The sequence below is a fragment of the Prunus avium genome, chromosome 1 (assembly GCF_965620075.1).
Source record: "Prunus avium chromosome 1, drPruAviu1.hap1.1, whole genome shotgun sequence".
In the NCBI taxonomy this organism is placed as follows: domain Eukaryota; kingdom Viridiplantae; phylum Streptophyta; class Magnoliopsida; order Rosales; family Rosaceae; genus Prunus; species Prunus avium.
Window position 1 is genome coordinate 45090718 of NC_142284.1, and position 13460 is coordinate 45104177.

General features: G+C 35.5%; 1 protein-coding gene across 1 annotated transcript; it reads left to right on the forward strand.

Moving 5' to 3' along the window:
• Positions 1-7841: 7841 nt before the first annotated feature.
• LOC110762712 (putative xyloglucan endotransglucosylase/hydrolase protein 28) lies at positions 7842-10753 on the forward strand. The gene is made up of 4 exons (XM_021965381.2): positions 7842-8291; positions 8431-8531; positions 9154-9362; positions 9947-10753. The coding sequence occupies exons 1-4, from the start codon at positions 8099-8101 to the stop codon at positions 10449-10451; spliced, it is 1008 nt and encodes a 335-aa protein (XP_021821073.1). The 5' UTR covers positions 7842-8098; the 3' UTR covers positions 10452-10753.
• Positions 10754-13460: the final 2707 nt, after the last annotated feature.

The following is a 13460-nucleotide window of genomic DNA, read 5'->3' on the forward strand; positions in this document are numbered from 1 at the left end:
TTGCTTTTAGGTCTTCTTAGTATTTAAAAAAAAAACTTCATTCCGAAGAATTTAGTTTACTGTGAAACGTACAATATCACAGAGTAGTGTCTAGGAGGAGGCCGGCTTTGGTTTAAAAAGAGATTTCCACACACACATAGATATGTATGTATATAATATATGACGATTCTAATGTAGGGTTATTTCAAATTTCCAATGCATGAGATTCTTGTAATATCTTTCAATTATTTGGGACCCTCCGGCCCACTCTTGACGTGATCTATATAAACGTTTGACAATAACACAGGGAAGGGATCGATCAAATTAACATCAGTGAGAGTGGCATGTATTTTTGTTTGCATGATGAATACATCGACTACTTGACATGTTTGGTCATGCTAAAGTTGAGTAAGGGTGGATGATATTGATCTCATTTCTAAATATTCCTTCTTACAGTTGTCCAAGAAAATGACTTGCTAATCAAGATATATCAAGTAAATTATAACTCAATTAGTCAAAATGCTATCTACTAATTGACACATATATGTATATATTATTTAGTCAACATCAGACATTATTTGACTGATATTCTCTGAGTTCAAGTGACAACAAGAGAGGAACCTGCAGCTAAAAACCATGGCCAAGTACAGAAAAAGGTTAAAACTACCACATAGCATATATATATAGGCTGTAAGTTATAGAAAGACGGATTGGCATCATTAAGCAAAAGGATGCTACATGGAGTTTGATCAGTCTTGTTAAGAGACATTGGGTGGGGTTCCATTCCATTCCATCAGTGACATGAACTTGAAGGAACTATATTGCGTCCTCAATCAAAAACGACGTTACCAAATAAAACCTATATATTTAAAAAAAAAGTGGTGTTGATTCTGACTTTGAAAAACTCCAGAGGCTCAATCATAAGATAGGTGTGAATAACACATGAAAAGATGTTACAACAAGAAGATGCAAATTTTATGAAATGAGACATAGAAAAGTGAAGGATAGGATAGTGGCGAATGTGATTCAAATGGGGCTAAATTGCTAAAATCCTGAGATGAGATGAGACCCATCAAATCACCAACGCCCAAACCCCTCCATTTCCCAAAAAAACCCCAACAGCACTCATGCTTTTGGGGGTGGCCATCAATCACCCTTTAGTTTACCACCGATTTGCGTGTGGAGACCACCCACATTATTTAACAACTAAATTAAATTAATGCATAGCCATTTGGAGTGTTCTTTCTTTTCTACGAAGTTAAGTTTGATTTGGTTTTTCGGTTTTTGGGTTAAAGGACTGAACATGTCATTAACATAGAGAGTTACATAAAAGCGCAATACAAAAGTCAGAAAAATAAAAACAAAGGCTCAATTAAACAAAATAAAAACCCAATCCAAAATACAAATAATTTACTATAGTTTGGTTAGATGTATTATTAGGGTGTGAATTTATAATTAACAAAGCATTCACCAAACCAATCAAAAAAGTATAAAATGAGTACGCCAGCCAACTGGAAAGAAATTGTCAAATAATGAGAGCGCATCATTTAAAGCTCCAATTAGCATCATGACAAAGAATAGTGATGTTGTACATTTTTTCTTGTGATATAAGCAAATTGACATTTCAATTTAGCATCTTGACGTGTCAACACTCATTCATTCATGAATGAATGAGAGAGAGAGAGAGAGAGAGAGAGAGAGAGAGAGTGTTAGTTACATTTTAAAATTAGATTTGTGCGTTTAACATGTCGGGAATAAATGATGTAAAACGGGCCTACAAATTTTGTATATACGAACGATTTTATTTTGGTCTGAATTTTGTAATCAGGGAAGTTGTTGAACATTGTGGTGCCCACCACACTGTGCGCAAAATTTATAATGTATTTTTCTTTTTGGCCTCTTTCTGTGTTCGGTGGAATCTAATGATTTTGGTATGTACAAGCCAGCCAGCCATTTATGCGGTGAATATTTTCCTACCATGATCATCATGTTCATGTACTGTTCTTTTCATAGAGAAGAAGCTTTTAATTTTAAACCTTTTTTTTGACACCCAACGGCTATAACGCACAGCCATGAATTATTTTCTGTTGTTTCAATTTCGACTTACTTAATGCTATATGTCTGCTATCATTTCAGAAAATGTTGACCAAGGAAAATAGAAATATATCCTTTTATTTATTTATAATATGTGTTTGTTTTATTATATAACTAGAATCCTTTGAAAACAGATCCTCAAATATCTCTTCCTGTTGTTGTGTTAGGTTTAAAATATATGTGTATTATTTAGATACTTATTAGTTTTTTTATTAAAAAAAAATATTACGTACGCGATAATATAAGTTTTTTTTTTTTTCTTTCGTTTTTGCTGGACAGATAGCACATGCACAGTCAAACCCCAGATAATCAATTTAGGTGATAGTGTCTGTTGGTTAGGTTTATATAAACAATGCTTAACTGACTTAAATAGTCCTATCCCATACGTACCCATCGAAGAGTGTTTAATTAAAATAAGGGTATCATGGGAACATATATTTTTGTTGGTGATCAATGCATTATTTGCCAAGAATTCTTTGGGCTTTTCTACCATATCGATTTATAATAATACAACTTGAGCTAAAGACGTTTATCGTGTTAGCCAAGTGAAGATTACTCATGGTTAATGTGAATAATGTACTATATCTACCTGTTGCTGTTGGGATGGTCGGCTACAACTTTGATTATTGACATCTTCTGTCATGTCATAATCACATTATTACATCAATTGAAATTTATAATCAAATTTATTAGTAAATAAAGGGAAACCCGTGAAACCTAAAATTTGTAATATGATTTATGTGGCAGTGCAAAAAACATTGACTAATATAAGGATAAGTCATTTTCTTTGGTGTGGGGTTGGGCAGCGAAGAAAGGATAAACCTAAAATCGGCGCTGAAATACACAACAAAAGAAGCCCACCACCCACCACCCTCCATTGCGTGGCAAAGGATAACATCCATCTCTTCTCTTCCCCTCTCTACGAGAATAAAACCTGAACCCCGTGAGACGTGGTTGAGAGCCACCCACTGGGCCCCACCCTAATTAAAAGTCGCAGAGAGAGAAAAGGACTCGATTTCTTCGACGGCAGGCAAACATCCCCAGGCAGGAGCTTAAATTATTGTTACTAAGGCGCGGATTAATTTTATTTTTAATTGATAAACTTATGCAAGTTGTTAAATGACCATTACACCCGTACCAGTTAATTTTAAATTTATAAAGTTAAACGGAGAAACAAGTTAGGGATGGAATGGAAGTAGCATACATGATGGGGTAAATAAATTTATGCATTCTACTACCAACCGCAAATTTGATCATAATTAATAACGACAAAAAGGAATCTATATATAAGTTAAAGAAATTATGTAAGGGTAATAATAATAAAGTTGTTTTGAATAGAAAAGGTCAACGAAGCTAATTTCTCCAACCATATCTGTACATGATACGATATAGTCTTCTCGAACTAGGCCAGCTCAGGTATACGTATATTTATTGCCCTTCCTTCCAGTTCACACAACAGTTTTGTCTAAATTACAATACTGTATCAATTTCACTAACCCATCAATTTTGTCTCTTGCTTATGAGTTTTAAAACAGACTGTTCTACGGCCCCACGCTCTCCAATCAACAATCCTAGCCGTTGAATTTAATTGAATTGTCGTCATTATCGACCCGGTCACAACCCTGCTGATTTTAATGTTGATGATTTTAGAGTAGTGGATTGGATGGACGGGTATAGATCTTACCATAAGGATAGGGAGCATCATCCTCGATGCACATTGGGATCTCATCTCATGTTCCCCAGCCATTTAAAATCCCCTCAATGCCCCATTGGCCCCATGCATGCATGCATGCTCTCCTAAGGCGTACGATAGCGCCACATATGCTCAGCTAACATGCGCTCATTTAACCGTTGGCGTCTAGGTTGAGTCATTTCCCATGCACCAGCAGTACACGTCTCCCCGTAAAATATGATCAATTCCCTTTCTTTAACACTATATTTTCTTTGCTTTTAACCCAATTAGTATTTAATCTTGCGCGTGAAATGGGGGGCCCAATGAGGAATAGGGAACACGCCGTTTTCGACGGACACGGACGTTAAGGCAGCTTATGAGAGGGGTCACGGGACTGTTGCTTTTATTCACCTTGACGGGATTGACCCCGTGATTAACGGCGTTAAGGTCGGGTTCCTTCAGGAAGCCCTTGAATTACGCTCCAAATCTCTCCCATATTGCTCTTTTTTTCGTATTGGTTTCTCTCCTTTTTGTGGATTTTTGGTGGGGCCCTTCAACGGCTACTTGGGATTTGAGGCATGAGGGTGACAGGTGTCACCGTGTCACGTCAGCTGTGAAGCACCATTTGCCAAGTGGGATTTACTATAGAGCGATGGGATGGGAAAACCAATTTAACAAGCAAAAATTCTGTTGAGCCGCATCAACTTTTTGTACAAGTAGATTATGTTAGTTGATCAACACACACTTGTGCTCACTCTTTTACAACCGAATTCAATTTTTTTCTTCTTTTTTTATATATTAGAGTAGTTTATAATATTATTTTATTCCAAAACTGCACTTCTCCCTTTTATTGAGCTTACAATATTACAAAATAAAACTATTCTTTTTCAACCAGAAAAATTAATGTAAAGCGCAAGAAGAATATAATTAGCGTTTCATTATTTTCCTAGAATATGAAGGGAAATACGCTCAAAATCTTTTCCAAACCAAATGTATATATAATCCCCATGAGCATTGACTGGGTCACTGGGGCGTGTATATTCGTCGCTTAGCCACTGATTTTGGCCACGTGTCCATTTCCCTGGGCGCCGAAATTTACACGCTGGCCCGGCAATTGAATTGCTCATATGCTTGGACATTATTTACTAGACTACCACCACAAGCTTGTTGGTCTAGTTGTGGCAAATCCGTAAATCAGTGTAGTAATTTGAGGGTACTTTAGGAATGAAACTGCACCAATAAACATGAAAAGGGGCGGCACCTTGGGCGGTTGGCTGATTGAGAATGCAACCGGCTGCTTTTGTTTAATTAAAGAAAATACATTTTTAATAAATAAAAAAATGAAAGTGTTCAAAGGTGAACTTCTTTTTGCTGCGAAAGTCTAAATAATGATTGATGCTTTCTCATGCCCACTGTTGTCCTCTACTTTAATTTTTTATTCTTACTTTTAATACAATTATAGTTTTAACACTTTATACCTCTTTGAAGAATGAAGACTTTCAAAGTATAATTTTGAAGCTATGAGTATTTTATTTTATTCGAAAGTCTTGTACTGAAAGAGGGGGGGGGGGGGGGGGAGGGAGGATGTATGTTGGACTGTAATTATGTTGTATCTTTCCATTGAGAAAATGAAAATGAAAAAGTCCAACTATTGCCATACATGTTAGAGTAATCGGTTAGCAATTTTCCTTTTTGTGTAGAGATGTCCAAATCTGGAATTTATTCTAACAAACTCGAGAATAATATTGTTAGATCAATAAGGGGCCGTTCGGTAACGTTTTCAAGGCCCCATTTTCATTTTCTATCAAAACACGTTCAGTATGTCGTTTTCATTTTCACTAGAATTGTTTTCTAAAAACAAATTCAAACTCATGTACAAAAAACTAAAAACACAAAATTATCGTTTTCATTTTCTACCCAATGCTTCCTTATTGTGACCATTACACTGCTACATGAGGTTACCAATTAACTCATATTACAACGCATATTTATTTATTAATATATATCTTAGTCCATGACAAAAAACACATGGTCCAAAATAATATTTGTCATATATTTCAAGGTAGGGGTGTGCGTCAATTCGAAACCAATATAATTTAGCCAATTCATATCCGATCCAAGATAAATTGGACTGTGATTTTTTCAATACAATCATCATGATTGGTTTTGATAATTAAAAAAGAAAATAATGAAATATGAAATATTTATTGTTGGGTTCAATATAATCAAACATATTAATATATGCAAATGTAAAATATAAATAAAATGATACATAAAATTATTTTGATTTTTTAATATATTAAACATACCTCCATCAAATGATTGAAAATATTTCTAACATTTTCAATTACAAAAACCAAGACGAGAAAAATAAGCATGAAACTAATTAGCTTGGTTTGGATTAGATTCTCACAAGTAAATTCGTCATCCGATCCAATCATGTTAGTTTTAGAAATTAAAAATCCAAACCGATGTGTTAAATAATCAAAACCGATCAAAATTGGATTACACTGGATTGAATCGATCGATTTAGGCGGATTGCATTGAATCTCGCACACCCCTATTTCAAGGCTGAATTAAACTCTAAAAAACTTATCCAATAGTTTATGAGAGCATTTTTGCTCACCACTTTAACCTAAGGTGTATGGTCACCACTTTTTTCAACACTTGACATGTGTCCATAAACATAACCATGATTACATAAATCAAAGTAAAAAGTTAACTATAGTTATGTCTATGGACACGTGTCAAGTATTAAGAATGATGATGAGCATGCACCTTAGATTAAAGTGGTGAGTAAAAATATTTCCATATTTTATGAGATCAGGAATAACAGTTTGCCAAAAAGCAACGGATTTACTAGATGAAATGAATGTTGTTACAGCTGTTTTTATTTATTTATGAGCATTAGAGCCTTTCTTTACCAAACCAGTAAACGCGTAATTATAATTTCATTTATAACAATCACCAACCCCTACATACAAACAAACCATTGCAAAACAGAAAAATAAATACCCGAAAGGTGAATAAATAAGAACACACCACCATCACCAAAGATTATTATTTTTTGTAATAAAATTGTATATAATATGACTAGTTAATTACATAGTTAATCTCGTAATTATTTTGTATGGGTCGAAATTTTATGTGTATATATTTTGGGTATAGTGTGGATTGATGACAAAACATATCACTTATATTAAACAAGGGGGTTTCACTAAAACACCTAAAATGGGGGCTGAAATTATAAAAAAAACCCAACACCCAAAACACTTTATAAACACACCCAAAACCCATCATTACACACACTCAAAACCCATTTATAAACACACCCAAAAAATATACAATTGTTGATTTTGGGTGTGTTTCTATATTTAAATAGTGTGTGGGTTTTTTTTTATAAATACATGCCTAGAATTGGGTTTATTTATAATAATTTAATTAAACAATTGTTACGCATTTCACTCAATATATCGTATACACAAGGCATTATTGAAGACAAAAATTTAGGTAATCCACACTTCAGTCAAATATTTAATAAAAATTTCATTTATATCCATAGATTCGATATATTATAGAGTTATATTCTATTAATTTAAACTAAATTACCCATTTAATACCCTTAATTAAGTTTAAAAAAATATATATATAGCCTTTAATTAGGGATTTTGATAGGCAATTTACAGAAAGAATAATACTACTCTTATCACATTTGTATACCACATTCTCATACCACTTTATGTGACAGATGAAGTGGACGGTCACATCAATTAAATTAAATTAAACAATTTTTTTTTAATAATTTATTAATACTTTTTAATTAATGTTGTTATCCACTTCATATGCCACATAAAGTGATATAGAAATATGGTAAGAATAACATTACTTTTATGGAAAAGAACCCCATAGTCCTATTTATTTATTTATATATCAGAGACCCCTCGTCTTATTAAAGGTACGCGGCGATAATAATTTTGTAAAGAATAACGTAAACAAAATTTAAATATATATATATTTTAAAATAAAAAAATAAAAGGGTGTCCGGTGCAATGTGCATATGAACAGAACACAGCTCAACAGCTCCCACTCACACTCAGCAATAAAATGACTTGCCCTTGGCCTTGTCTTCCTTCTCTCATTAGCCTTTTCGGCTCTCTCTGTCTCTCATAGCTGTAGAGATATTCCCACACACCTCTTTCTCTTTCTATCTTTGCCTCTCCTCTCCCTTCTTCTTCCCCTTCTTATATATAGCTCTCACAAACAATTAAAAAACTCAGAAGAAAGGAAAACCAGAGCAAAAGAAGAAAAACCATTTAATTTTTGGACCCAAATAGAAGAAAAAGAAAAAGAAAGATGGGTTTCTCTCATCTTGGATTATTTGTCTGTGCTTACCATGTGCTTGTTCTAGGAGTTCTTGCTTCTGCTTCATCCAGAAATTTACCAATCATATCCTTTGATGAAGGGTATAACAAGCTTTTTGGAGACGACAACCTCATGATCCTTAGAGATGGGAAATCCGTTCATCTCTCACTGGACGAACGGACAGGTGTGTTTCGCTTGGTTGCTCCTGGTCTCGTGTATCATGTGAAATGGATTTGCTTGCTCGTTTTGAGGTGGCGTTTCTTGATGGGATTTTGACCAAGTTTTTGTTTTTTTTCCTTCTTGGTGGCTTTGTCTGTGTACAGGGTCTGGATTTGTTTCTCAGGACCTTTACCATCATGGATTTTTCAGTGCTTCCATTAAGTTGCCCGCTGATTATACTGCTGGAGTTGTTGTTGCCTTTTATGTGAGTAATCCTGCTTTCCATCTGATAAGTGTTTTTAAAAAAAATTAAAAATTTTCATTTTCCTTTCCTTTTTCTTTGTTGTAGTTTAGACTCCGATAAATAGACAGCCTGATTCTTTCATTCTTCTGACCCAGATTTTAATCTTCCAGTTTACAGTAATACTTTGTTGTTTCAGTAAAGATTGATTTTTTATGGTCAGCAAAAAAATCCGTACTTTTATTTTTGGTGGCAATTCGAGTCAAGAAAATATTAGAGATCTAATCCTATCAATATCACGATACAAACTTGTGTTCTCCTCAGCCTTCGACACAGAGTATTTGATAACCCAGATAGGCTGCTCTTAAATTTCTTCCTTGAATGTGTATTTCATGACGTGAAGTTCAAAACTTTAAATGAACCTGGTTACACCCAGATGAGTATTTTCTTTCCTTGAATTTATGTTCAAGGTTCGTCCTATTGAAACAAATAAATTTCGTTATTTATCCTATGAGTATAAATTTCCATCCACGCGTATGTTTTTTTTTTTTTTTTTTTTTCTTTTGTGTTAAAATTTTCCATTAGACCGTTAAGTTTCTATTTTTATTTTTAAAAGCTTGTTCTAATCTAATTTATGTTTTAACAGATGTCAAATGGTGACATGTTTCCGAAGAACCATGACGAAATTGATTTTGAGTTTTTGGGGAATATACGAGGCAAAGAATGGAGGATTCAGACCAATGTTTATGGCAATGGAAGCACCAGTACCGGCAGAGAAGAGAGATACAATCTCTGGTTTGATCCTTCTGATGATTTCCATCAGTACAGTATTCTCTGGACTGACTCTCAGATCATGTGAGCATCAATCAAAACTCACCGCACTAAATTTAGATTAATACGTTAAATCTACAGCATATCATCTTTTTATAAAGCATATTTTCCCATTATTGTCACTAATAATATCATTTACTCTGAAGTCTGGAGTTTACTGTTTTTTGGGTTTGATGTGATGCCTCTGCTGTGGGGCAGAGGCAGGGTTTCTCCTTTTAGTAAATACAGTACAGAACTTGCTCTGTTTCTCCCCATAATACAGCCTCTTGTTTCATCAAAACCAGTTGTCGTGTGGTAGCTGATGCTCTGTTTAATTTCTGATTCAAGAAAAAAGAAAGGGTCTAGGGAATTTTGGTTTGAATGGTAGATTCTAAGTTTAAGGGACAGATACAACCAGATTTTGGGTTGACTGAGACTACTACAACCACTAGGCTTAGTTGATGCAAGTTTTGGTTTTAGGGGAACTAGAAGAAAATGGAATAATTATAGGGAAGTTGTTGTTCTTAGTGATTATAGAGAAACTAAAGAGAAAAAAGTTATGTTTTCTTTATGAGTTATGTAACTGAGATTTTAACTGTGTTCTTGTTTCCAATGTCTATTACTTACAGATTTTATGTGGACGATGTTCCCATTAGAGAGGTTAAGAGAACAGAATCTATGGGTGGTGACTTCCCCTCTAAGCCAATGTCATTGTATGCCACAATATGGGATGGATCTGATTGGGCTACCAATGGGGGAAAATACAGAGTGAATTACAAGTATGCCCCGTATTTGGCCGAGTTCTCTGACCTTGTTCTACACGGCTGTGCAGTTGATCCAATTGAACAGTTATCAAAGAAGTGTGATAAGACCCAAAGTTCGGAATCGGTACCTACTGGTGTTACACGCCTACAAAGAATTAAAATGGATAGTTTCAGGAAGAAGCACATGACATACTCCTACTGCTATGACAGAATCCGATACAAGTCTCCTCCTTCAGAGTGTGTGATTAATCCCCAAGAAGCTGAGAGGCTGCGAGTGTTTGACCCCGTCACATTCGGGAAAGGGAGACGCCGCCATGGAAAGCATCACCACCGGAGCAGAGGAAGCCAGGCAGAGGCCACTTCTATATGAATATATAAGATTCTCATATGAGCAAGCACTATGGTCATCTCCATTGGCATTCAGTTGATGCCGCTCGCTGAGTCAGTTTTTCGGTGTATAGAGAGGAGAAGCACAAATTTATTGAGGGTGGATAGAGTTATGGTTGGGTTGGAGGGGCATGTGTGTATAGTTCATATACCTTTAGATGATGGTTCCCAGTTATCATTCATGCTTGTCTTTGGCTTTACAAATTGAATCCAGTGATGATTTCTGTACTTTCGACAAGCCCTCATGGGTTCAATAAATATTTAAGCATATGGAATTTACTATAATATGTAGTAGGCGTGGATTTCCCATTTGTTATTGTGAATTATTATTATTATTTTTAATGGATCATCAAGTTTACTAAAATTGTTTTCAACTTTTCATTAATAAAAGTCCAGAACTTGGTCACACTGTCTGTTATCTTTTTGAAAGTCAGACCTGTGAAGCTGGGATGATGATACTTTTTCAATGCTTAATTGGAATCCAAGGTCAGTTGGATGTGACAATTGCCGAAGAAATGGTGCAGCAAATGGCAGTATGTTGGACTTTCCCTTCGCAGTGTGCAGCAGGTTAGATTCTTAAGACTGCCTTCAATGAATGGTTCATGGTTTCAAAGTTGGGTCCGTGACTTTGAAAGACGAGGACGGAGAGGTAAAAGTAAGATGAGCAAAACAAGACCTGCTTATATTTTTTGCTGAAGTAAAACACTTATGAATTTTCTGGCATCATTTCTGTGGAAATCCCTTTGGCCCACTAGATAAGAAATGAGCTGTCAAAATTTGGTTGATTATGAGGCAGCGGTAACTAATTTGTGGTAACCGGTAACTAACCTTTGCTGACATACAAAACTTAAAACTATGACTTGCAGTTTGTGTTTGTGGTCCTCTTTTCCACTTGATTTGTGTTTATCTTAACATCTTAACACAAAGATGAAAAGGTGAAAAACTCGATGCCATGTTTACCAGAATGGGTAACAGTAGAATAATACTCCACGAGTCAATAGACAAACATTGATTTGGGTTTTTCCTCAAACATGTCAAAACTAACTGTAAGAGCACACTTGGCCATAACATAAGGTGCCTTGTTACTTCGACCCAAAAAAACAACTGTCTTGTTACTCTTACATAATTACATTGGTTGGCTGCTTAATTTCTCCATACCTAAAGATTAGGGCTTTGCTGTTAATCTTTTGTTTTTGTTTTTTGGGTGTGCTAGGCAAGGAAGGATTTTTATTTTTATTTTTTCCAAGGGTTATGGAATCATGGAAATCTCCCATGTCAATTGGGCTTTTCATCACCTTGGCCCAGTTAAGAGTTGGTAACCAGGCTCTGCTTTTGGGATTCCAAAATATTCGAGCAATAAAAACCAAAGTGAATGCTAAATATTGCCACAAAATTACGGGATTCCGAGCTCCGAAAATGCATAAAAGAATCCTAAAACTGAAACTGGCAGAGTATGGAGGCTTAGGAATAAAAAAGAATGCAATTGTAGGAAGTGAGAAGTGAGAAGTGATCAACTTGACATTAGTTTCATGCAAATTCGTTTTTTTTTTAAATGTTCTTTCAACAATTTATTAAGATCTTCACAAGAGGTTCAAGAGAATATGTTCAATAAAAATAAAGCAGATAACAGTCAAGATTCTGAAACAAAAACATTCAGAACCGACCATTCTGGCAGACTTTGGTGCATGTTTTCCCAACTAAATAAATATCAACGTTGTAATAAACAAATAAATAAATAACAAACAAATATAAGGTTAGATTGTCGCGAATCGCTTTGACATAGGCCGAGTGATAATATCCTTCTGACGCAGCTAAGCTTTGTCTATAGCCATTATATGCACAACCGAATACATTAAAATATCAATTAAAGGCCAACTTAGTGTAGTGGTTTGAAGCAAAAGTCTTGGGTTCGAGTCCTAGCATCCGTATAATGTGTGTGAGTTTAATATGGTATCGCCCCTCTTAATAGGAAAGGTCTTTAAAAAAAAAAAAAAAGATGAGTTGCACATTATATTATAATCTTTCCACAATGAACATTAGGGCTGGTTTCTTAGAGCAACTCCACCGTTCAGCCTAGCCCAAGGCTGGGGGGAGGCAAAAAAAAAAGGAGCCTCCAGCGAGGAGCCCAGGCCCGGGGGGGGGGAGTGGGACCCACGAACTCAGGCTGGCCCGAAGGCCAGTTCCGCTCGAGACCCAAACCGAGGGCTGATGACGTGCGCCTGACGTCACGCTGACGTCGCGCGCGAGTTGAAATTTTTTTTACCGTTGGCGCGTGCAATTCACGCGCCAACGGTAAAAAAAATTTGAACTCGCGTGCGCTGACGTCAGCCCTGCGCGAGCTCCAACGGGCAGAAGCCAGCTGTCAACCCCTGGGCGCTCCGATATGCTTCTCTCCTCCAATCCAACGGCTGGCATTTTTTTGGCAATAAAATTATGAAAAAAAATCGAATTTTTTTTTAAAAAAAATCAAAATACTCTGAATTTTTTTTCTCTATAAATACCTTTCGATACCCTTCACTTTCAACACCAATCCTCATACATTTTTTTCTACTTCTACTATTATTCACTCTTTACTCAACATTTTCCTCTCTTTCAAATTGTATTTTTATTTCTTATATTTATGGCTTCTTCAATCGAAACCGGAGGGGCGTGGAGCACCATGGAAGATGTTTCCTTATGTGAGGCTTGGCTCCAAATTTGTCATTGTCCCGTGACAGGCAATGAGATGAAATTTTTTCATATGTGGAAAAAAATTCATGCCGAATTTTGTGAAAAAATTCCGGGGTCGACTCGTACGGAAATGGCATTGTCTAGTAGGTGGAAAATTCTCAATAAAGAGTTGGGAAAATGGAGGGATGCCTTGGCCAAAGCGATGGACAACCGTAGAAGCGGGGAAAATCTTAGTAACGAGGTAAGTATTTTATAATTTGAGTTTTATTAAGTTTAATGTCCTAATATATATATATATATTATGTTTATTGCATTTTCAATA